This window comes from Parasteatoda tepidariorum, chromosome 1 (assembly GCF_982258835.1).
Source record: "Parasteatoda tepidariorum strain Cologne lab strain chromosome 1, Ptep-v5.0, whole genome shotgun sequence".
NCBI lineage: Eukaryota > Metazoa > Arthropoda > Arachnida > Araneae > Theridiidae > Parasteatoda > Parasteatoda tepidariorum.
Window position 1 is genome coordinate 101,707,184 of NC_141755.1, and position 24,299 is coordinate 101,731,482.

Sequence of the window (24,299 nt, forward strand, 5' to 3'; positions counted from 1 at the left end):
TCGTTTCAAGATTTGGCGATGTTGATATTCGTTCGCGCTTCGAGCTTGGCATCCATTTAACATGCACTTAGATGCAAGCAGGCTCTCTCTATAGGGAAAATGGTTTTTTCTTAACTTGCAACAGAGTATAATAATTTAAAAAAATTTATTCCATCTGCCAAATTATTATTATCTCAACTTGTTTATAACTCGATTAAATTTAAATTGATAATGATTCCTGAAGGGGGGGAAGGGGACTTTTTTGAAGTTCTTAATTTATTGTGGGAGCATACACCCACCATCAAACGTCGCCTATGGCTGTAGCGGATAAATAAAGTAGCTCTTATCATTACCGCTTGGAAATCCACGCAGAAGAATCTGAGTATAGTTTTTACTTAAATTTGTAGGTTTTACAAGTTTTTAATGTAATTTTTAAACATCCTGTTTAAGGATATAGTTGAACAAAAGTAATTATTGTTGTTAAGCAACTTATTTTGCTATATGTTCTTTGGCAGCTAACTATTGCTCAAGGCACTTTGTTTAAAACGTAATGCTAAATTGTGCGGATCAACTTCAAAACTGGATGATAACCGCTATCATTATCGGTAGCATATAGATTACCGATGTATAAAACGTAGTTCTAAATTGTACCGATCAACTTCAACTACAGTGGATGATTACCGCTGTCATTTTCAGGTGCCCTCTGCTACGCTGAACTGGGTACCTCTATACCTGTGTCTGGTGCTGAGTATTCCTACTTCCTACACGTATACGGTAAGAAAGGGAGGTTCGGTCCAGTGCCCGCCTTCCTCTACATGTGGATGTGTTCTATCATCATAAAACCTGCCGCAGTATCCATCATGTTGCTCACCTTCTCTGAATATATAGTCACACCATTTTTCCCAACTTGTTCCTCGCCTGACATTGCCAAAAAACTCATCGCCCTCGCTGCTATATGTAAGTATCTCCATCTTGGAATTTTAGTTTCTTTTTGATGCTATTGACAAACAAAATATCTTTTAACAAAAAGGTAGAAAGTGAAAAGGAGGCGCTTTATTAGATTAAGAGAAATAATTTTTAGAACTTTTATGATTTTTTACTCTTAACTTCAAAGCAATAAAAAAAAAATTACTATTCGTGGTTTTGAGAAAGTAATTTAAAACTCCACATTTCTCCATTTTTAAATTTTGTTTTTTAAAATGTAGTTTTTTTTCAAACGTTGTAACCAAATCGGTTTTAATCTGTTTAAATTGTAATAATTTAAACGGAGTAAAACCGATTAATTTAACGGAACAGACTAAAACCGCAAATTGCACAAAAATATAAATATTTTTAACTATAAGCTAATTAATATAAGCTAAACATTTAAAATATAAACCAAGAACAACCGAATTTAACTATATTTCAAAACTGCTGTTTTTTAAAACTGTATTGGTATGCCGGAAAAGCATAGTTAGAATTTTCCCTCCCCGTCTCTCGCCCTTCTACCGCAAAGAATATACAGAGATGAAGAAGGCTAGCTTCGATAGACAAAATGTAAACCGGTCTTCCATAGCTTGGTGCAGTCCATGTGTATAAATGAAACAACAACATTTAGGAGAACAACAGCAGAGAGTTTTGAAACAGGTTCCGTTTTCACTCTTCTCTCCCCCTAACCACTACTGGTAGAAGATGCAACGTTTTCTTTATCTATTATAAGTTTGTTCTGCATTTCTACGCCATTTATAAACGGTACTGTCCAATTAATTAAGATATTCTTTGAGAATACATTTATATCATTTTATATATGTTGATTAAATATGCTAACATATTTTGAGGTAAAAAGAATTAATGAAATGCATACGTGCCAACTTTTACGCATTTGGCGTAAAATTTTATTTTTATATTTAAAGTGGTAGTAAATATATACTTTTTTTTCTTTTATAAACTTAATTTTTAAATGATTTTGATCACCACTATACTTAAAAAAATTAAGCATATATATTGATATGTGTTGCTATCATGGTTGCCAGCTTAAGCTTTTTCAAATACAACGTATTTTCTGGCTTAAAATTTAAATTTTAATTCCATATTAATACCACCGGAAAAAATCATAATGGAAGGGATTAAAAGTTGGCAGCTATGGAAATGGCAGGAGACAGCGTACACAACCTTACTTGTAGAGTTATAAACGGTATTGTCCAATTAATTAAGATATTCTTTGAGAATACATTTATATCATTTTATATCTGTTGATTAAATATGCTAACATATTTTGAGTTAAAAAGAATTAATGAAATGGCAGGAGACAGCGTACACAACCTTACTTGTAGAGTTCTAAACGGTACTGTCCAATTAATTAAGATATTCCTTGGAGAATACATTTATATCATTTTATATATGTTGATTAAATATGCTAACATATTTTGAGGTAAAAAGAATTAATGAAATGGCAGGAGACAGCGTACACAACCTTACTTGTAGAGTTATAAACGGTGCTGTCCAATTAAGATATTCCTATGAGAATACATTTATATCATTTTATATCTGTTGATTAAATATGCTAACATATTTTGAGGTAAAAAGAATTAATGAAATGGCAGTAGACAGCGTACACAACCTTACTTGTAGAGTTCTAAACGGTACTGTCCAATTAATTAAGATATTCCTTGGAGAATACATTTATATCATTTTATATATGTTGATTAAATATGCTAACATATTTTGAGGTAAAAAGAATTAATGAAATGGCAGGAGACAGCGTACACAACCTTACTTGTAGAGTTATAAACGGTGCTGTCCAATTAATTAAGATATTCCTTGGAGAATACATTTATATCATTTTATATATGTTGATTAAATATGCTAACATATTTTGAGGTAAAAAGAATTAATGAAATGGCAGGAGACAGCGTACACAACCTTACTTGTAGAGTTATAAACGGTGCTGTCCAATTAATTAAGATATTCCTTGGAGAATACATTTATATCATTTTATATATGTTGATTAAATATGCTAACATATTTTGAGGTAAAAAGAATTAATGAAATGGCAGGAGACAGCGTACACAACCTTACTTGTAGAGTTCTAAACGGTACTGTCCAATTAATTAAGATATTCCTTGGAGAATACATTTATATCATTTTATATATGTTGATTAAATATGCTAACATATTTTGAGGTAAAAAGAATTAATGAAATGGCAGTAGACAGCGTACACAACCTTACTTGTAGAGTTCTAAACGGTACTGTCCAATTAATTAAGATATTCCTTGGAGAATACATTTATATCATTTTATATCTGTTGATTAAATATGCTAACATATTTTGAGGTAAAAAGAATTAATGAAATGGCAGTAGACAGCGTACACAACCTTACTTGTAGAGTTCTAAACGGTACTGTCCAATTAATTAAGATATTCCTTGGAGAATACATTTATATCATTTTATATATGTTGATTAAATATGCTAACATATTTTGAGGTAAAAAGAATTAATGAAATGGCAGGAGACAGCGTACACAACCTTACTTGTAGAGTTATAAACGGTGCTGTCCAATTAAGATATTCCTATGAGAATACATTTATATCATTTTATATCTGTTGATTAAATATGCTAACATATTTTGAGGTAAAAAGAATTAATGAAATGGCAGTAGACAGCGTACACAACCTTACTTGTAGAGTTATAAACGGTGCTGTCCAATTAATTAAGATATTCCTTGGAGAATACATTTATATCATTTTATATATGTTGATTAAATATGCTAACATATTTTGAGTTAAAAAGAATTAATGAAATGGCAGGAGACAGCGTACACAACCTTACTTGTAGAGTTATAAACGGTGCTGTCCAATTAATTAAGATATTCCTTGGAGAATACATTTATATCATTTTATATATGTTGATTAAATATGCTAACATATTTTGAGGTAAAAAGAATTAATGAAATGGCAGGAGACAGCGTACACAACCTTACTTGTAGAGTTATAAACGGTGCTGTCCAATTAATTAAGATATTCCTTGGAGAATACATTTATATCATTTTATATCTGTTGATTAAATATGCTAACATATTTTGAGGTAAAAAGAATTAATGAAATGGCAGGAGACAGCGTACACAACCTTACTTGTAGAGTTATAAACGGTGCTGTCCAATTAATTAAGATATTCCTTGGAGAATACATTTATATCATTTTATATCTGTTGATTAAATATGCTAACATATTTTGAGGTAAAAAGAATTAATGAAATGGCAGGAGACAGCGTACACAACCTTACTTGTAGAGTTATAAACGGTGCTGTCCAATTAATTAAGATATTCCTTGGAGAATACATTTATATCATTTTATATCTGTTGATTAAATATGCTAACATATTTTGAGTTAAAAAGAATTAATGAAATGGCAGGAGACAGCGTACACAACCTTACTTGTAGAGTTATAAACGGTGCTGTCCAATTAATTAAGATATTCCTTGGAGAATACATTTATATCATTTTATATATGTTGATTAAATATGCTAACATATTTTGAGGTAAAAAGAATTAATGAAATGGCAGGAGACAGCGTACACAACCTTACTTGTAGAGTTCTAAACGGTACTGTCCAATTAATTAAGATATTCCTTGGAGAATACATTTATATCATTTTATATCTGTTGATTAAATATGCTAACATATTTTGAGGTAAAAAGAATTAATGAAATGGCAGTAGACAGCGTACACAACCTTACTTGTAGAGTTCTAAACGGTACTGTCCAATTAATTAAGATATTCCTTGGAGAATACATTTATATCATTTTATATATGTTGATTAAATATGCTAACATATTTTGAGGTAAAAAGAATTAATGAAATGGCAGGAGACAGCGTACACAACCTTACTTGTAGAGTTATAAACGGTGCTGTCCAATTAAGATATTCCTATGAGAATACATTTATATCATTTTATATCTGTTGATTAAATATGCTAACATATTTTGAGGTAAAAAGAATTAATGAAATGGCAGTAGACAGCGTACACAACCTTACTTGTAGAGTTATCCAACAACCAGTTCACAGGAGACATACTATCTCCGGAATGTCATTTTACTTCTTACGCGCATGCTCTGTATTGCTGGCACAGTTTAGATAGAGCGCAGTTGAAATTGCTAAGTAAGCATAATGAGTTGTGGTTGTAGTTCATTTACGTCGCTCTAGAGCTGCACAAAGGGGCTATTGTCTCACGGTCTGGGAAACATCCCTGAGGATGATCCGAAGACATGCCATCACAATTTTGATCCTCTGCAGATGGGATGGCACCCCCTCTTCGGTAGCCCGACGACCTGCACGCGAAGTCGAGCACTTTACGGTAGAACAGTTTAACACCCTCGGACCCAACATAGACTAATCCAAGTAGTCACCCACCCGCACACTGACCGCAGTCAGTGATGCTGGAACCGTGTCTTAACCATCAGTCCACTGCAGGACAAGCAATCACAATGAAAAAGTCATCTTTGAACTTACAAGAATTTTTATTAAACAAGAAAAATTATAACTGAACTTAGACATCACATAACTTTATAAGAGAAAACAATCCTCGAGAGTATTCTACTCTCCATAACATGAGGTAACAAAAGTCACTCCATACAGTCATGAAAATCATCAAATCTAATCTTGATTTGTCTTATATATATATACAGGCATATAACATCCAATCAAAAAACACTTGCAAAATGAGGGTAGAAAACGTAATACGCCTAAAATTAATATGTAAATTTCGTCTTTAAAATATTTCTAAATGATCGAACTCCCTCGTTCAGAAGTTTTTCAAGCTTGTGATTTCTGACTCACCGTTCTTCTTACTCGAACCTTGTTCTTTGAAATTCGTAGTCTGACATGGATCTTGGTGCATATGATGTTCCGCTATATCTGAGTATATTGCTTGCTCAATAAGTTGTTTACCTGGTATAGCATACCGCACCCAACAGTTCCGGCCTTAGTTGCGTATTCTATCTATATTCTTTGTTCTAAAGTTGAGTTCGATCGAGAGAGGAAGGGCTTCTTAAAAGAAAAGAGTTTAAATGAAAGCTTCTTTCTTAAAATAAACAGTGGGCAAAATAGAAGTTCTTAATCTAGTGATCTGATTTCAACGAACCCAATCAGATTTTCACTAACTAAGATGCAATTTTAATGTTGCAAGCTGATACATTAAAATTTTTACAGACGATATTTTAATCGTGAAAAATGGAGGCAATGGGCTATTAGGAAAATGAGTAGAATATTTTGAGTTATGAAATCAGACACAAATACGTACTTTCTCTAAATAAACATACTTTTTTTTCAACTCATAATCTTCGAAATGTAGCTGCAGTCTCAAAAATATAATCACAATAGTTTAGGCAGGAGAAAACACGAAAATTTCGTCTCTTTAATGCTGTTTGAAGATAAGTAACAGATTGCTTCTTATCTTCTAGCAAAAGAGTATAAAAATTAATCATCTGCCACTAATATAATACTATTAGTTTACCTCGAATGGTTTCAGCCAAGGTATATTTAACACCGTAGAAAAAAACACAATTCATTTTGATATGAAATAACTCAAAACCTGCATGTCTACATTAATAATTTTCAGAATATTCTTTCAAACATTTCTCTAAAAATTTGCAATTTAATATTATATCATTGATTTCTTTTTGCGTTATGAGAATGAGAAGCCGGCGCGGTGGCAACGTTAACAGCATTAATCATAATTATTTTTAGACATACTGGGGCGCTCTGTCCTCCACTTCTTGCTGATCGCTGCTTTTCGCTTATTTTAATAATAGAGACTATGCCCTCTGCTCGTTATTGCTGCACAATCCTCAAAATTTCTTGTACGATTCATGATGCGAAAGAGCTTACGAATGCTAGAATTCTTGGTGCAGGTTTGGCATGACCAAAAGCTCGCTCTTTTCACCTGTACAACCTACTGTGAGACCGTTTGCAGACAAAGAGATATTCATTCTTTAGCTTTATAATTTAATTACTAAAAATAAATTAGAAATTTAACCAAAGACTTCAAACTGTGTAAGTAAAAAAATAATCATAATTTTCCAGCTAGTTGTTATCGTATTCCATTAAGACAGTGTTTCCCAAAGTGTGGTACGCGTACCCTTAGGGGTACGAGAGCAGTTTGGAGGGGTTACACGTTCCTATGCGAAATATCTTGCAACAATTTGCGAAAATTTCAAACAATTTTATTTTAAAACAAAGTTAACCACGAAAATTTACGATTACGTATTTTTCTATTGGCTATTTTTTGCAGAGTTAACAGTTAATAATGAGTGGTATCAGCAGCCAGTTGTGATTTTTATCTTTCCTCTGCAATTATTTTATAGTAAGAAATATTACTCATTTTTTTATTAGTGGTACACAGCGTTTCAAAAAATTTAGAACGGGTACGCGAAAGTCATAAGTTTGGGAATCACTGCATTAAGACAACGGGTGCATTTTTGTTGTCTTACAGTTGCGCCATCTATGGTAAAGAATTCGACTTCTGCCACACCATTTTAGAAAGAGGAGCTATTCATGTATCCATTCATTCATCCGCAGATCGTAATTTTGACCAGAGAACGATCCATCTCCAATTCAGTACCCTCAGAAATATAATTTGTTATGTGAACATGGAGGACTTTATGACCAGACAGATTTAACGTGCTCCAGTTACTACACTAGGAGTCTGGATTCGAACTCCTGTTCTCACGAACGCGAGTCCAGTGCCCTGCCAACAAGGCTATCCCGGCCCTTCTCCAGCTACTAGTTTCGCTAAACTAAATTACGCGGCACAATAGTTAATCTTCAACTTTGACATAAAATAACGATAAAACTAATAATCTTTTACATATTTGTAATGAGCTGCGCTCTCTAATTCTTATAATAGCATAAGAAGTACATTTAGAAAGCTTTGCGATTAGATCTCCCATATTACTTCATTCATATATGACTCACATTTACTAGTGGTTGGGAACCACTGCCCTAGATGAAAGTATGATAACGGATATATATATTTAAATGCTATCCTTGTTACTTCCATTAAGAGAGCATTTTCCGAAATTCTTACTTAAAAAAAAGGAAATTGTACTTTAATCTATGATTCATGTCTATCTAATCTTTTATCGTACCCTCTCTGAGGTCACTTCAATTCAAAGAATTATTTTCAACGAGTAAAATAGTTATTAAAAAAAACGTGCGTCATAATAAACTATCTAGTGTATGGCGAAACTTTCAATTATGCATTCGATGAATGACGTAACCAAGAAATATTTACCACAAAAGATTTTTGATACAAACGGTGTCTGATTTTTATTGAATTATGAACTTGACTTAACGCTTGTCATCTTTATGAGCCATACAAATTGTCTGAAAATATTTGCTTGTAATATATCTGTTTTATAATATTTTTTTGTCTAATATTTATTCTAAGATTAAAATTATGGAAAAAAATGTTTTGGCGTTGTAGTGCTTAAAACAGTGGTTGGTGGGTGAAGCGACTATTGTTACCCGTTACATTTATAGTCGCTTATTACTTTTTAACTACATAAAAGTGCTACTTATTATTAATTAGTAATCTTATTTTACTTAATAACCACCGTTGAACAGCCGGGCCAATTTTTGGGTTTACGACAACTAACGTTCATCTCCGTAGCCTTGGCATTTTAAACCCAATCCAGAACAGAAGGGTCCCGCAGTGGACTGATCGTTAAGACACAGTTCCCAGCAGATCACCGAAGTCAAGCATCACTGGTTGCGGTCAGTGTGCGGGTGGGTGACCCACTTGGATCAGTCTGCGTAGGGACCGAGAGTGCGCGGTATGGGTCCTCGTTAAACTGTGCTACCGTAAAGTGCTCGACTTCGCGAGTAGGTCGTTGGACTACCGAAGCGGGGTTGCCATCCCCTCTGCAGAGAATCAAAATTGTGATGGCATGTTTTCTGATCATCCTCAGGGATGCTTCCCAGACCATCGCCAATAGCCCATTGTGCAGCTCTAGTGCGACGTAAATGAACTACAACTACAACAACAACAGAACATAAGGGATCAAGTATTGGGAGAAATTCGCCTTCGTGGAAGACTTTTTAAACGAACTAACCAGCATTTGCGTTGCATGGAGAGGAAGACCGCGAGAACCTCCCACGGTTAGCCTGACGGCAAGGGGACTCTAACCCATGATCCGTCTACCACTGAGGATATTTCACGTCAGTACTGTGGTGAGTGCAAGCCGGTTGCGGATTCGTATAGAGCAGCCATCGCTGGGATTCAAACCCGGTTCACCTCATTAGAAAGCGAGCGCTCTATCCCCTGAGCCATAGCGTCTATGATACCGGATACAACTACAGTGTACTCCCGATTATCCGGGTTAATCACCGGGACAGGTCGCACGGACAATCGAAAAACACGGATAATCCGAAAACTCCTTTTATTAAAGAAAAATTCAATATCAGTACAAAAAATATAAAAATTACTGACATTTGCATGAATAACATCAAACTAGGAATTTTCCTTTTTAAAAAATGTGTAATGCGTCTCCGCCATATATATCGATACACATATTTTACGAATCGCAGTAGTGTCACCGTAATCAAATCCTCCCATATAATCTAATAAAGTTTCCACAGAGCAGCAGAATGAGAAATAGTATTTCATTCATTTACTACATCTTCTGCATCAGTTACTATCATCACTATTTTATTTAACAACATAACGATGTCTTCATCAGTCAAATACTGGAAGCCAGGCTCACATGCATCACTTTGAAACCAATCTTCTAAATTTTCTTCATCAAGAATTTCGAAACCTTAGATTTCTTTTGCTTGTTCGAGAATACTGTTATCATATTTTTCTTGAACATCTGAAGAGGATTGTTCATCAAGCGGTACGATCTTTCTCCAAGATCGTGATAACGTAGACGATTTTACATGTGACCATGCTGCTGATATTCCATATACTGCAATCCAATAACGAATATTGCTTCCAAAAAGATGGTAGTGTTATAACTTCATGAATCAAATTTTTTTAATCTTGAAAATGTTTCTCTTTATATTTTCTGTGTGACTCCGGAATGAGCACGGATAATCCGCAAACCGGATAATCGAGAGTGTACTGTAAGTCTGGTATCTTTAAATAATACTTTTACAACTATAACTGGAGAGGGTAGGCCTAGAGGATTGTTTTAATTTTGTTTATTATTTTATTTTGGACTAAATTATAAAACAAAACCATAAAAAACCGTACGTTTTATCACTTCAGTGACTTGTTTCCATCATTGTACCACTTACAGCTTCGCTCAATCAGCACATCTTAATGAGGAAGTTAAAATACCATTTTATCAGGACACCATCACATCTTTCACTCTATAACTTTCCTATACGGGATTCTTTCTTAATTTTCTTGTTCTGGTTTCATTCTGTTGAGATCTCTCCTTTAAATCTTCAACCTTTTTATCAAACGAATGTATATACTTTTAATTAAATTTAAATTAAACCTGTTCAAGGATAAATGACCAGCAATTAAACAAACATCGTGATTTATTTCATTTTTACCAGAAACAGAACCGACCTCATTTCGTTTTTAGCTTCCGATTTTATTTCCCTTTTTCATAATCCTCTTACTTCGAGTATTAGGATATAAGATAGATATAAATGATATAAGAGTATTATGGCGACCTTGTTAAATATCGCGTCGAATTCTACCGAAAACAGTTATTAATTGTGATTCTTCTTAAAACAAAAAGCACACTTTCGATTTATTACTATGTTTAATTCGTCTTGAAACATTCCGAAAATCACTAAACGAGTTCTAATACCTTCCTTCCTAACGTTTAAAGAAAGCTAAATGTTCAGATATTGTTTGAAGTTTCATCGTAGAAAGGCAGTTCGAAAAATGTTTTTGATCTCATTCGATCCACAAAATAAAAAAAGTTTCTCTCTTTCTACTGCCCTTTGTAAGAATTGTAACAATTTAAAACAATCCCCTTCCTTTCCTTTAGTGCATCGATTATATTTTAACACCAGACTTTTTGGCAGGGCGTGCAAGGCTGGCGATTGACAGGAGCGCCATGTTAATCGAATATCTCTCTCAAACTATGGCAAAATACTTACAAAGTAAAGTCAACATTAAGCGGTTCAAATTTTCGACCACCCCCCTGGCCAAACCAATGGGACCATAATCTGACCAAACAAATAGGACCATATTTCCTTGATTAAAGGCCTGTTTACACGGTCCAATTTCTTGAATCCGAGAAATTGGACGGATTTCTCTGTCCAAGAAATTGGATGATTCGTTGACACTATCCAAGTTCTTGAATGTCGCTGATTCGTTGAAAGAAAAACTTGCGCATGCGCATTGTTCATATTCAACATTATAAAATAATACTTACATTAGTTTAAAATTACTAAATAAATTCAAATAAAATCATAATAACACAAATAAACCTCAACAGATCAATTTATTTGGACTAAAATCTATGAAAACCCACAACAAAATGACATAATTTGCTGCCAGCTTGTTGACGTCACAAAACCTAAGACGCTGATTGGTTAAGGGAGAAAAAACTTGGATGGAAAGTAGAACATGCTCTACTATCGTCCAAGAAGTTGGGCCAAGTTCTTGGATGTTTGTTTACACGATCAAAGCTCAAAGCAAAACAAGTTTCCATCAATATCAATCAATCTCTGTCCAAGAAATTGGATCGTCTAAACAGGCCTTAAAGGCCTGTATATACTCGGGCCTGTATATATATATACTCGTGTTAGTAAGATTTTATAATGTTGAATATGCGCATGCGCTAGTTTTTCTTCTGACCCATCAGTGACATTCAAGAACTTGGATAGTGTCGACGTTTCATCCAATTTCTTGGACAGAGAAATTCCTCCAATTTCTCGGATTCAAGAACTTGGACCGTGTAAACAGACCTTAAGACTACTCCCTATATTTTGGGGATCAGGAATCATAATCATCGTAATCCATCGTTAAAAAGTAGGTTATATTCAGAGACAGTACGTTTTTTTTGTTTGTCAGATTTCGTAAATTAAAAAATCGCTTGCACTAACTAATTAGCATATTTGAGGTCACCCCTTAAAACCATTAAGATTGAGTTCTAGTACGTTAAAATCCTATCATTAAAATCGAATGTTATTCTTGTTTAGTTTTTTGTACACTATACACGTAAACCTGTGTATCAAATGCTCTCTTAATATAATGTGAATTTGTTGATAAAAACCTTAACATTTTATGTAAAAAATACTCCTATTTTGTTTCAAAATGTTATTTTAATTTAAGTTTTTCATCCAAATTTCAGCGGATTTTTGAGGACAGTTATTTAGAAACAAAACGGAAAAGTAAATTTCAAGATAATTAACGAAAACTAGATAATATTACCAAAATGTTAGTAAATTTTATGCTAACAACGAGAAACATAGATTCATTCTTAAAATACTTTACATATTTTGTTCTTCGATATATATTTAAAACTTTTCCTACATTTTTTTCGGGGGAACTAAAGTAATATTTCTTTTTCTCTACAACTATTTGCTAACAGCGGGATCGAAAATTTCTTTGTTTATCTGATTTATCTACACGTTCATTATTGTTGTAATTTGCGTAGCACGTGGATTTTTATATGTAGTATTATAAACCTATATAATAGTCTGGGTAGAGAAAATCGAATCATCCCCCAAAAATCTTATCTATTACTACGACGGATGTCCGATCTTTTGTAACTGCATTTTATACGAGGTCATTTTTTGTTCACTTTAAATGGTTATTTTAAAAAGGATGTGCAAGTTACTGAACGCAAGATACTGACGCAAGAATGGCAGAAATGGGTGGTTGTTTACTTCCACTGGTGAATGTTGACAATCACATAATTGCTTCGGTAAATGTCCGAAATATGTACTAGGTCTAGTTAAGTGCCACTTCCCGGTGTACATGTGCCCCGTATGCCCTGCGCACTGTCTTTTTAAGGTCAAGTGCCACTGCCCGGTATCAGTGGCGTACGCAGAATTTTTTTAAGGGGGATGTTCATAATGGGGGGTTTCATTTTCTGAAACTACTAAAAGAAATTCGTAATAAAGCATTATTATTTCCCTAATTTAGACAGCTAGACAATTTCGAATTTTTATTTAGACAACATTGTTTAGTTAAATTTTGATTTCCTTTTTTTAAGTTTAGGAACATAATGTAATATCTTCTGAAAAAAGTCCAATGTCATATGGGTGGGAAGTAACACTTTGAGGACCACTTTCACATTCATCAGATTTTGTTATGCTAGAAGCGTTTTCTTCAACGGAAGTATCACATTTCTGTACAACAGAAAAACTTACATTGGTACTAGATGCTGTCACGTCACTATTAACGGTCGTGATTTTTTCTCAAAATAATTAAAAATTGTTAAATTCTTGCGTTTTGACACCCTAACGATTATATATATGTATATATATTGGCACAGAAATATCCGCTATGCTAGGATCTCAAAGTTTCGAGCTGGAATGAATAACTTCAACGAGCACAGTATCTCCAATGGTATTGTTGCTGATTTTTTTCACTAGTCGAAATAGTGGCGACGACGGGTTCGGCGATTGAATGAACTTTTTGTTAAGACAAAGCAAAACAGATTTAGCGACAAGCTCCGAAAGACAAGCGGCAGAGATAACTCTTAGTCTGACTAACTAACTCCACTGTACTCCGTTACCCCTTTTATATAATTTTTCACCGCATCTCCAAAATTCTCGAATTGTCTCTAAGACGACAGAACGTCTAGGATTCCAGAATCATCGCGTAAAGACCTCGCGAATGACAGCTAGTTTCGAAAACTATACTGGCAGGACAGAAAGGAACCAGTCCGTAACAGTATCACGTGAATTTAGTTTCAAAAGTACAACCCTATTATAGTAAATGTTTTTTCAGTATTCTGAGAAATACCGTGATAAAAAAAAAAGTAGGCATAAGGCAAATAAAAATATATAGTCTTAAAAAATAATAGCACGCATAATTTCTACTAAAATTTTTATTTTTGCCATTTTATCTGAGCTCAAGGGGGGTGTTTAAACCCCTAAACCCCTCCCTTGCGTACGCCACTGCCCGGTATACATTTGCTCGGTAATCCGAGCACTGATGTTTCTCCTAATCTATCTTCAGCCGATATTAAAATATCGAATACATATAATAATAATATCAACGAATAAATTAATATCAAATCGGATATAATAAATATTTCGGGCATTCAAAAAAACGACTATGTGGTATGTTGACATTCACCGATGAAAGTCGACATTCTCTTGATTTCGTTCATTCACGGTAACATATACTATTTCATTAATAGTATTTTATTAGAAGTGGATTAGTCAAAGGTGTATTAACAACAAATTATCAAAAGCAGTGAATTTAGTTATTTGTGAATCATTAAAAAATCTTTTTAATGAGAATAGGCGAATCAGAGAATCAGTTTCTGAATGCATAAAAATGTTTATAAACCTATAAATTGTGTTACGGCAGTCGGCAACAACATTTTCATTTTTTAAACTAATTTTTCACAAAATGGCGTTACATTGAATGGAAAATACCTTAAAAATATTATTGAAACTTGTACAATTATAAGAAAGAATTAATACGTTTACTTCCAATTGATCTCCTCCAACATTAGTTCATAAGAACAACTTAAAATATATTTTTTCGACCATGTGAGAATAGATTTAGGAATTTTGTTGACAATCCCACTATCTGTGTCAAGTAGGGAACATTCTTTAAGCAAATTAAAAGCTATAAAAACCCATTCAAGGTCTGACAAAGGGAGACTAAATTCTTTGGCAATAATTTCTATGGAATATTAAACCGCAAAAACGATGAAAGTTTGAAGTCTGTATAAAACTGTTTGCGCGTGCCAAAGAACAAAAAAATTAATGTTTTATTTGCATGTCATAGAAGATTATATGCTCATTAAAAATATTAATTATGATAGATAAATATATTCTAGAATACTTGAGGTGATATTTTCATTCATTAAATTAACAGGTCTTCTTTTTTAACATTGAAATCGTAATCGTAGTTTATCTTCATCGTATCTTTATAAAATCATCATTTAGGGTTGATACGGATTTTTTAATAGAAATATTGTAATTAAAAATATAAAAAGCAATTTTATATAGCATTATGACTTCAGTATAGCAATTCAAAGGGAAAAATAAGTTATAATTATTATTGCTTTTTTTTTATTCAGATTCCTTTTCCAAAATTGTGTTTAGGGCCCCGTTTTCAGAATCGCCTGGAGCGTGAAAATGTCTTCCGCCGGCACTTCTTTATGGTATTAATTTTAATAAAATTGGAAATAAAATTCTTCCATAACTATTTAATCCTACACCAGCTGCTGATAGAGAACGAATTTGAGCATGAAGGGAATCGCTTAACTGACGCAGTGAACCGTATTACATTATACGGCATGCCTGCCTTCAATAAAACTGAACCGGCGTACAGTTGAAAAATCAACAAAAGCGACGAAAAATTCGAAATTAAGATTTTTTTTAATATGTATTTGGCATCTTTATATGGTAAGCTAAATATTGCAAAGAAAAAAAAATTTGAAATAAATTTTATTTTATTAGTTTTTTTGAAATTCTATTTTAGCGTTAGTAAATAGAAAAAGAAAAGTTGTCAAGCCACTTTTCTCAGAATCAATCGTGAAGCACTTGCCTTGATTTTTCAAAATATCTGTCTTTTGATCCGAATTATATATGACATTCATTTTATTTTACATTCGTCGTTGAACAGCCGACCCAATTTCGGGTCTACGACTACTGTTGTTCAACTCCGTAGCCTTGTAATTTTGAACCCAATCCAGAAGACAAGGAAACTCCTGGATCTGTTTCCCCAGGGGTATTGATTTGTGATGGGAACATGGAGGTCTTTGTGACTCAACAGATTTAATGTGCACCAGGGGACACCGGGAGTCTTCGGCCGGCCTGGGATCGAACCCATGAACTCTTGGACATGGACCCAGTGCACTACCAACCAGGTTATCCCGGCCCTATATGGCATTCATTGATCTTGTGGTTTTGATCAAAGCAAAATATTCAATAGTCATCTGATTTAAGTGCAGTTAAAAATTCATGAGCATTATTTCGCTGCGCCATTTCATAAATTGCCATTTCCGAGCCAGCCTGGGGGATACGAAAAAGTACTTTTGGTTTGATATTTTATCTCGAATTTCTGAATTATGTAATTTTAAAAGGATATTAAATAAAATTGATTATCATTTTAAGCTCTATTAAACTTTAAAACAAATTCTGACGGTATTAATTTTAACAAAATGGTTTATAACGGGCTCGACTATCTTCCTTCCATTAAATCCAGACTTTCAAAACAACGAATTTATGTTTCCGCGTTGCCATATTAATTTCTTAAACTGATAGTGGCATTTGAATTTTTTGTGAAAGTTAAATAATTTACTCAAATGGTCGTTTTCCACTCTATGGTCTTGTTTCTGAATCTATCTTGCAACAAATTTTATGATTTATCATAATTTTCTTAGGAAACAGAAAATCCTTTGACACATATGCTAGTGCGTGAAATTCATCAGAAGAACTATAAAACTTGACAAACACGGATTGAATAATACATTTTTCTCCCAGGGACTTGAATGTCTAAATTCCCTTTTTATTGTGTGTGAAGTCACCAGGAAGATCAATAAAATACTGACAATTCATCGTAATCATCGGATAATTTGTTATTATTATTATTTAATAAAAAAACAAGATTTTGTTTTACAGTAATATTAGTTCATTAACTATAAAATACCGCCGACCGGCCTGTGTAGGGGTTAGGGAACTGCCTTTGCATCAGAAAGGTTCTGGGTTCGAATCCCGGGAAAGGCATGGATGTTCTTTCCTTCTCTGTACAGTGGGAGCAACGTTGGCCCACCTAGTAATTTCCCCATGATATAAAAATAACCATTAATAACTAATTTCGAAAATTACAATTATGATTGTGATGAACTTCCGACTATCAAGAATTTGTATTGTTTAACAAAAAATTTCAAAGATTTGTCAATTCAATTTAAGTTTTAAATCAGCTCGAAAATTCAAAGCATGGCTTTAAAGAGATATTTATTGTGAGGTTTTTCTTTGTTTGCAAAAATATTTACAAAATAGTAATACCACAATTACTTATTTTTCGCAATCTGTATTGTCCATATCGTCATTACTCATGAGCAATTTATTTTACCGAGTACGAGGAATGGATTTCTCAGGTAGTTCATCAATAAAACATTATACGCACTCCTATTCCTATAATCAGTCGCCATCGATTTTATTTTATAAACTTCGTTGAGCAGCCGATAATTTTTTTTTTTTGGGGGGGGGGTTTACGGCTACTCAACTCCGTAACCTTGTCATTTTGAACAAAATCCAGAAGACAAGTGAACTCCTGGATCAAGTATTGGGAGAAATTTGCTTTCGTAGAGGACTTCTTTGATGGAACTAACCCGCATTAGCATTACATGGAGAGGAAAATCACTAAAACCTCCGACAGTTAGTGTGACAGCAAGGGGATTCTAACCTATAATTTGTCTACCATTGAGGATATTTTACGTCAACACTGTGGTCAGTGCAAACCGGATGCGGTATTCGTATCGACCAGCTATGGCTGAGATTTGAACCCGGTTCACCTCATTGGAAGGCGAATGCTCTATCTCCTGAGCCGTCATGACTCAGTTGAATCGATTACTCAGACTGCAAAAGTCTGACTAAAGCCTAAAACTAGAATTGAGCTACAAAAACTAAACTATTGTAGTATTTTAGGTACAACGCCAATAAGTGCTGCCTCCAAACGCTCAAATCGACTGCCGATTTTAAACTCAGAATACCAGCTTAGTTCCGGGCAGCATGACCGATCAGGGTTGACGCTTCAGCTACGTTAACCAGTCCTAACAATCCACCTCTTTAGACAGTTTCTTGTAGTGAGATATATAGGCCACAAGATCATATTTTTAGATCCATATGTTCGAGGGTTTACATTTTTTGGGTTAACTACCTAAATCGAAGCACCTTTCCTCTTTTTCCTTCTTTGCGGCAGACTGAATGTATGTTAGCATCGTTCGATTTCATAATATTAAAGTAAAGCATTCCCAGAACAACCCGTTTAGGTCCAGGGTGTTCATTGAAGGTTAAGGCTGCAACAATTTCGTGGCCGCCGAATATGATGGCGTAATTATGGTCAGCATTGCTCACCGACTACCTATATTTCCCAGACAAGCTCGTGCCCATCGATCTGAACTTGTTTGTTCGTCATTTACATCGTGATGCCGGTTTTTTGTGCCATTCATTGTGTAAAACAGGGAAACTGTATAGCCGGTCTAGCCATGAGTTGCATTTATGGTCCTGGAAAGGGAAGTCGTGGTTAAAAATTTCGACTTACAGAACGCTTTTCGTAAAATTACTTTCTCAAAAATTACGAATAGTTCACCCAAATGTTGTTAGTATCCCATGTGACAAAGACCAAACTTGAAAGACGAAAAGTGGTTCCCTTTGAATTTGCTCGTGGGCTGTACAAATTTTGTGTGAGAGGTAACATAGTTCAATATTTATGAATAATAAATCAGAAATTGGACTCCTTTATGTAACTAAATTGAAGTTCCCATTCGGTAGCAATCTTCCTCCAACCACCCTAGAAACAATTTTACCTTGGCCCCAGTTGGACTCAAAATGGGTCTTATAAGAACGTGCATCCTATAAGAACATTGGATATAAAATATTGGGTGAATTTTGCAATTCTATGTAGGAGCGATATTGGTTGTAAAGTGGATTTATAGGGTGAATATCGGACAATTCTATAAAGGGCCAATATGAGAAAAATAACGGCCTTTTGAACTTTTATTGAGCCAAGATTCATGAAAACTGGCCCAATAAAGACCCAAGTTATTTTGCTGCTAGGGCAGTCTGTCCAAAAAAAAAAAAATCTTTATTATTGCATTCGTTCACTGTGTCATTAGTACAGATTGATTTTGAGGTAGCTAAGGTAGATCAGTAATCACATCAGCCGTCTGATAATCACGCATCGTTTTTCAATCCCATCTCCGACTGAAAATAATTGTAGGAATGTTGCAACACTCCAAATGAAGAGAAGAAAAAAAAGTGTTGTTATCGTTTGGGTTAAGAACGAAAACAAAAGTAACTTATCAGATTTGTAAAAAAGATAATTCTGTTAAGCGTTAAACGATATATGTTAGTGTTGTTCTTTTATCTCGACTTGAACGTTATCGATTGGAGGTGTTTATTTTATCTCTTTTATTGGCTGGATGAATGATGAAGAAGATTTCTGTCAATATTCAATAAATGAAAACATCGTTCTACAGAACTTATTCCCCTTTTTGAAAGATATGGCTATCAGGGCTTTCATGTGTTCCGCCTTTCGGCAACACTCATGTAAATATGTTTTTGCATAGCCACGTGGTTTCGAAGAAAAAAATAACACGCTTGGTAACACATGCGATTTAAAGCTTTTGGGGGTTTGAGAGATCGACAATAAATTAAAAACAAAAAATAGTGTTTTTGAGCACATTACGCCACAAAATGTAGCAAAATATTTTTTCATTTGCAACAATTATTTTGGTTATTATATGCAATAATTGCGTGAAATTTCGTAAGGCTAGCTTAAATATTTATGGAGATATGAACATTTTTATGAAAAACTAATTTTTTTTTTGTCCTACGTTTTTTTCCCCCTTTTATTTAATTATTTTTAGCTCTACTTTTAAAAATATTCAACAGAATTAAGCAAATTTTTAGAGAAATTTAAAATTGGTAACAAAATTTTTGGTTTAAAAGTTAAAAAAAAAATTCGTTGAAAACGGTACAATATGTAAGTAATTAATAACAAAATAATAACAAAATTTTTGCTTTAAAATTAGAAAAAAAATAGTTGAAATCTGTGTAATATATAAGATAAGTAATTAAAGTAGATATTTTATAGTGCGCATGCGCGGAAATAATTAAAAAAAAAATTTTCTTCATAATTTTGTAATGAATCGTATTTGGCAAAGAATGAAAAAAGTCGGACTTGAATATCTTTGTGTCTAATTTTTAATAGCTTAACACTTTTAAAAACATAAGAATGTTTATAAAAAAAAGTATGTATAAAAATGAAGCAATCCTTCATTTTTTCTAGAAATCTGATATTAGGAATTATAAGAATATTGTTTATGAATTGGTATTGATTTACGAATTTTTTTTACAGTTTTCATCACGTTCATCAACTGTTACAGTGTGAAGCTGGCTACAAGAATGAATAATTTTTTTACAGTTGCTAAACTCTCTGCTATAGCTATAGTTGTTCTAATAGGAATATACAGATTTTCCACGGGTAAGTTTACACATGTTAGAAATTAATGCTTCCAAACTCAATAACAATATAAGATATGATTTACGTGATAAAGATGAAATAATAAATTTAGCATTATTAATTGAAGGCAACAATGCGAAACTTTTTTTTTTTTTTAACTTTTTGCAATATAACAAAAAGTTCTATTAATTCATTCCTTTCAAAAAGAAAGCAATTCATTTTTAAGTCACAAATGCTGTTCAAGATTCAATTTTGATAAACTTTGTTTTTTAATTTGAGGGTTTTTATATTTTTCTGTTAACGAACTTTTGCATTGAATTTTTTCCCCTCATTTTCCAATAAACTAATTTTGAGGGAGGAAATCTAATTGATTTTTGTAAGGTGGTAAAGGTTAGGTAACAAAGGTAAATTTTTTTTCAAGATTAGCAAATATTTTTTCAAGAAAAAAATATTCTTACTGCAAATAATATAAAATAGCTAATTTAGCGAATAAATCAAAGTTATTTTCATTAAAAAAATATCCACATTAAAAATTTGAAAATAGTTAGTGGTTTTAAAAAAAATTGAATATAGTACATAGTTTGTTTTCTGAAAAAGCTTTGTTGATCCTTTCTTAAAAGACCTTATGAACCAAGTTTAAGACATTGATTGGTCGGAAACTATTGCGGCAGTTGTTATGTATTCATACCCTCCAACTTATGAGAATTTTGAAAATAATTCTTTCTAGTGGTAGCGAACCAAAGTAGAAATTTTTAAAGCAAATGGATCTCTCATAAAACTTTTATCAGAACTTAAGAATCTAGCCATATGGCCTGCACTTTTATAAGTAATAGTGGACAAGTTACGCTAAAATTAATTTTTTTTAAATATTAAGACATTAATTTTGCTACCATCTGAAAAGAAGATTTCTGAAACTACGGAAATTCCGTAGCAGTTGGAGGGTATGTGTATTGAATGGTCTTATGAAAATAAAGGCAAATTTAAAAAAAAAAAAAATTGTGATTGCCTCATTGCGATTACTGGTTACCCATTCGTCAAATGCTTTTTCTTCTAGATCAGCGGTTCCCAATCTTTTGTGGACCATCGCCCCCCTCTTGGGGTTGGCTGACACATATCGCCCCTTTCTCTTTTTGCTCAAAAAACCATTCATTGTTGCTTGTGAGCAACCAAACACTGAATATATGCAATGTTATTTGATTTTATTTTAAATTGTAATGCAAATAAGGATGCACATTTATCCTGTCATTTTTATTAATTAAAAATAAATTGTGCATCTTATTTTTTTTAAAAAGAAATGATATTTGAAACGGAATAATCTAAACAATTGTACATTTTTTTTAATTATATTTTAATGTAATTAAGAAAAAGTTAAAACGTTAAAATTTGAGAAAAAAAAATGAAGATTGAGAAAATACATTTTTACCACTTCAATGACTGCCCTGTGCTTGGTGTATTTCAAGTTAAAGCTTGAATGTCAGGTTTTATGCTCCTCAGATTTAAAAGCGGGTCTCCTTTGAAACAAATGTCCAACCTTTCTCTTTGCATTGTGAGCAGCTGGAAGATAGAACTAAATCATGTCTCTACTAAATATGTTGACGGGAACGAGATAAGAAGCAGCTCAGTTTGTTTCCACAATTGTGGATAAGTGCCCATAAGCTTTACCCAAGCTAACTTGTAACCGTATTTTTTAAAGACGACTTTAGCCTCACAGTCATACTTCAAATCTAAACTCTCAGTCTACAAAGAGGAAGTGAGCTTATCCTTAACTTCAAAAGAGAAAGGATCGAAAATCCAATCCGCAATTTCTAATTTCTTTAAATCTTGATTCCATAACTGATCAAGGTGATCAGTAAAAATTAAGATTTTATTTTCGAGAATCTCGATATCTGCCATTGAGCACTTTTTAAGAGTTGGAAGTTGCATTAGCTCTTTGCGACCAATGTTTGACTTGTAGATATCAAACTTGGCGATGAAGATATGATTCCCTTAGCCTTGATAATGTTCATTTTATTTCCTTGAAGTTTTACGTTGATTTCCTTCATTTTTTCAAGACTATGAGTGAGGTACGCAGTTTCCAACTTGCGTTGCTTCAAACTCTCACTTAAAACAGGATCAGTGATGTCAAGAAACTCAGTAACCGAATCCAGCAAGTTGAAGAATCGGCTCAGTTTCCTTTTGAAAGCCATCTCACAGCTGTATGGAGGAGCAGAAATTCGAAATCTTCATCATTTTCATAGCAAAGTTCTCGGAACAAACGGTTATTAGGAGAATTAGCTTTTATTTTATTGATGACAGAAATAACCAATTTTTCGCAGACAAAAGTTCATGATGAATGACATAATGAATGGTGAGATAACTTCCGGTACTTCTTTTTTAAGGTGACCCAGAAACCCAGTATGACAACCAGACATGGTTGGAGCACCATTTGTTGCACAAGCACTTACATTTGTGAGGGGAATTTCTTTTACCTCAAAATAATCTTTGACCTATTTAAAAATCGACGATCCTTTTGTATCTGTGTTCAAAATTCTTGTAAACAACATTTCCTCGTTAATCTCCTTACTCTCATTTATGAATCTCACGTAAGATAAAACAGCTTTGTTATCTATCACAGTTGATTCATCAATCTGCAACGCAAATTTACCTTCTTTCAGAAATTTGATGAGTTTTGATTCAACGTCGGCGGCCATCTCATCAATACGCCTGGAAACAGTAGTATTGCTCAGAGGAACAGAGTGACTTATCATATTTCCGCCTGCGATACCAAAACGTATGACGAAAACGATCCTGAACTTGAATTTTTAACTATCATAATTCTTTGTCTACACCAGAACCATAGGTTTCATATATATTTTCAATTTCAATCTCAAATAGCTTTTATTATTAATATTATTAGCTATTTTTATCTTTTGAGTACTCGTCGCCCCCCCTTAGGATTATCGCCCCCTTGAGAAGCTCTATCGCCCCCTTTGGGGCGATCGCCCCCAGGTTGGGAACCACTGTTCTAGATAAACACCGTTTACGCATAGCAATGCATGTAATGACGACGCATGCGCACTGTTTACTATTACTCTTGAACACAGTTGAAAAGTGTGGACGCCATCAAATCTAAACCAAGACCCATTTTACCAATGGGTAATAATCTGTAACTCCTATACTTGAAAAGACCCTCGATGACCTTTATTGTTCTTCAATTACTCAGCCAAATGTGTAAGAAAAGTGATTTATTCAGGGATGAGATTTTTCCGCTTTTTAGCGGATTTCAGCCATTTTATCAAAAACTCTGATTCTCTAAAAGTTTTAAGTTTTTCTTTTTTATAAATATTCCGCTTTTTTCTGAAGATTCGGTTGTTGAAATAAAATAATTATATTTATTTCCGATTTTCAAAGATAAACAGAAAGTTCAAGCTACGTACCTGCCACCCCTTCCTCATTTTTACTTATTTTAGCTATTTTTTATGCTCAGAAAATAAGATTTTCTAGTTTTTTTTTATCCTCGTATTTTCGTATTTATACGTGATTTAAAAATTAGACATTGTGGGATTCATATTCAGGCGATTCAAAAATTACCATCATGATTTGTATTTCTGACATCTAATATCGAGTTTCATATTCATGTGATTTAAAAGCCACATATCTGGATTCTTATTCTCTGAATTTTAAATCAAATATTACAATACTTATTCACACGATTTTAAAATCGCACTCTTTTTGTCAAATTTTTGGATATTTTATATATATATATATATATATATATATATATATATATATATATATATATATATATATATATATATATATATATATATATATATATATATATATATTCTTGGATTTCCTCCTTTTTGCTCGCTGACTACTCTCATCCCTGTTTATTATTTTTAGGTTATATTCATAAAGAGCAATCATAACATGTTTAATTATAACTATTTACACGGTTGCGTTCATTTTTCAGGGTTTTTATGCTCACATACTAAGCAGTCCCTTAAAACTCA

At 33.3% G+C, this 24,299-nt stretch overlaps 1 protein-coding gene across 2 annotated transcripts in view; it reads left to right on the forward strand.

Moving 5' to 3' along the window:
- Nucleotides 1-24,299, forward strand: part of LOC107439593 (b(0,+)-type amino acid transporter 1) — a 79,077-nt gene that overhangs the window by 34,622 nt on the left and 20,156 nt on the right. For both annotated transcript variants that reach the window (XM_087149717.1, XM_087149714.1), the window contains exons 4-5: nucleotides 676-936; nucleotides 20,200-20,325. In XM_087149717.1, coding sequence (XP_087005843.1) covers nucleotides 676-936; nucleotides 20,200-20,325 — 387 coding nt within the window. The remainder of the gene's footprint in view (nucleotides 1-675; nucleotides 937-20,199; nucleotides 20,326-24,299) is intronic.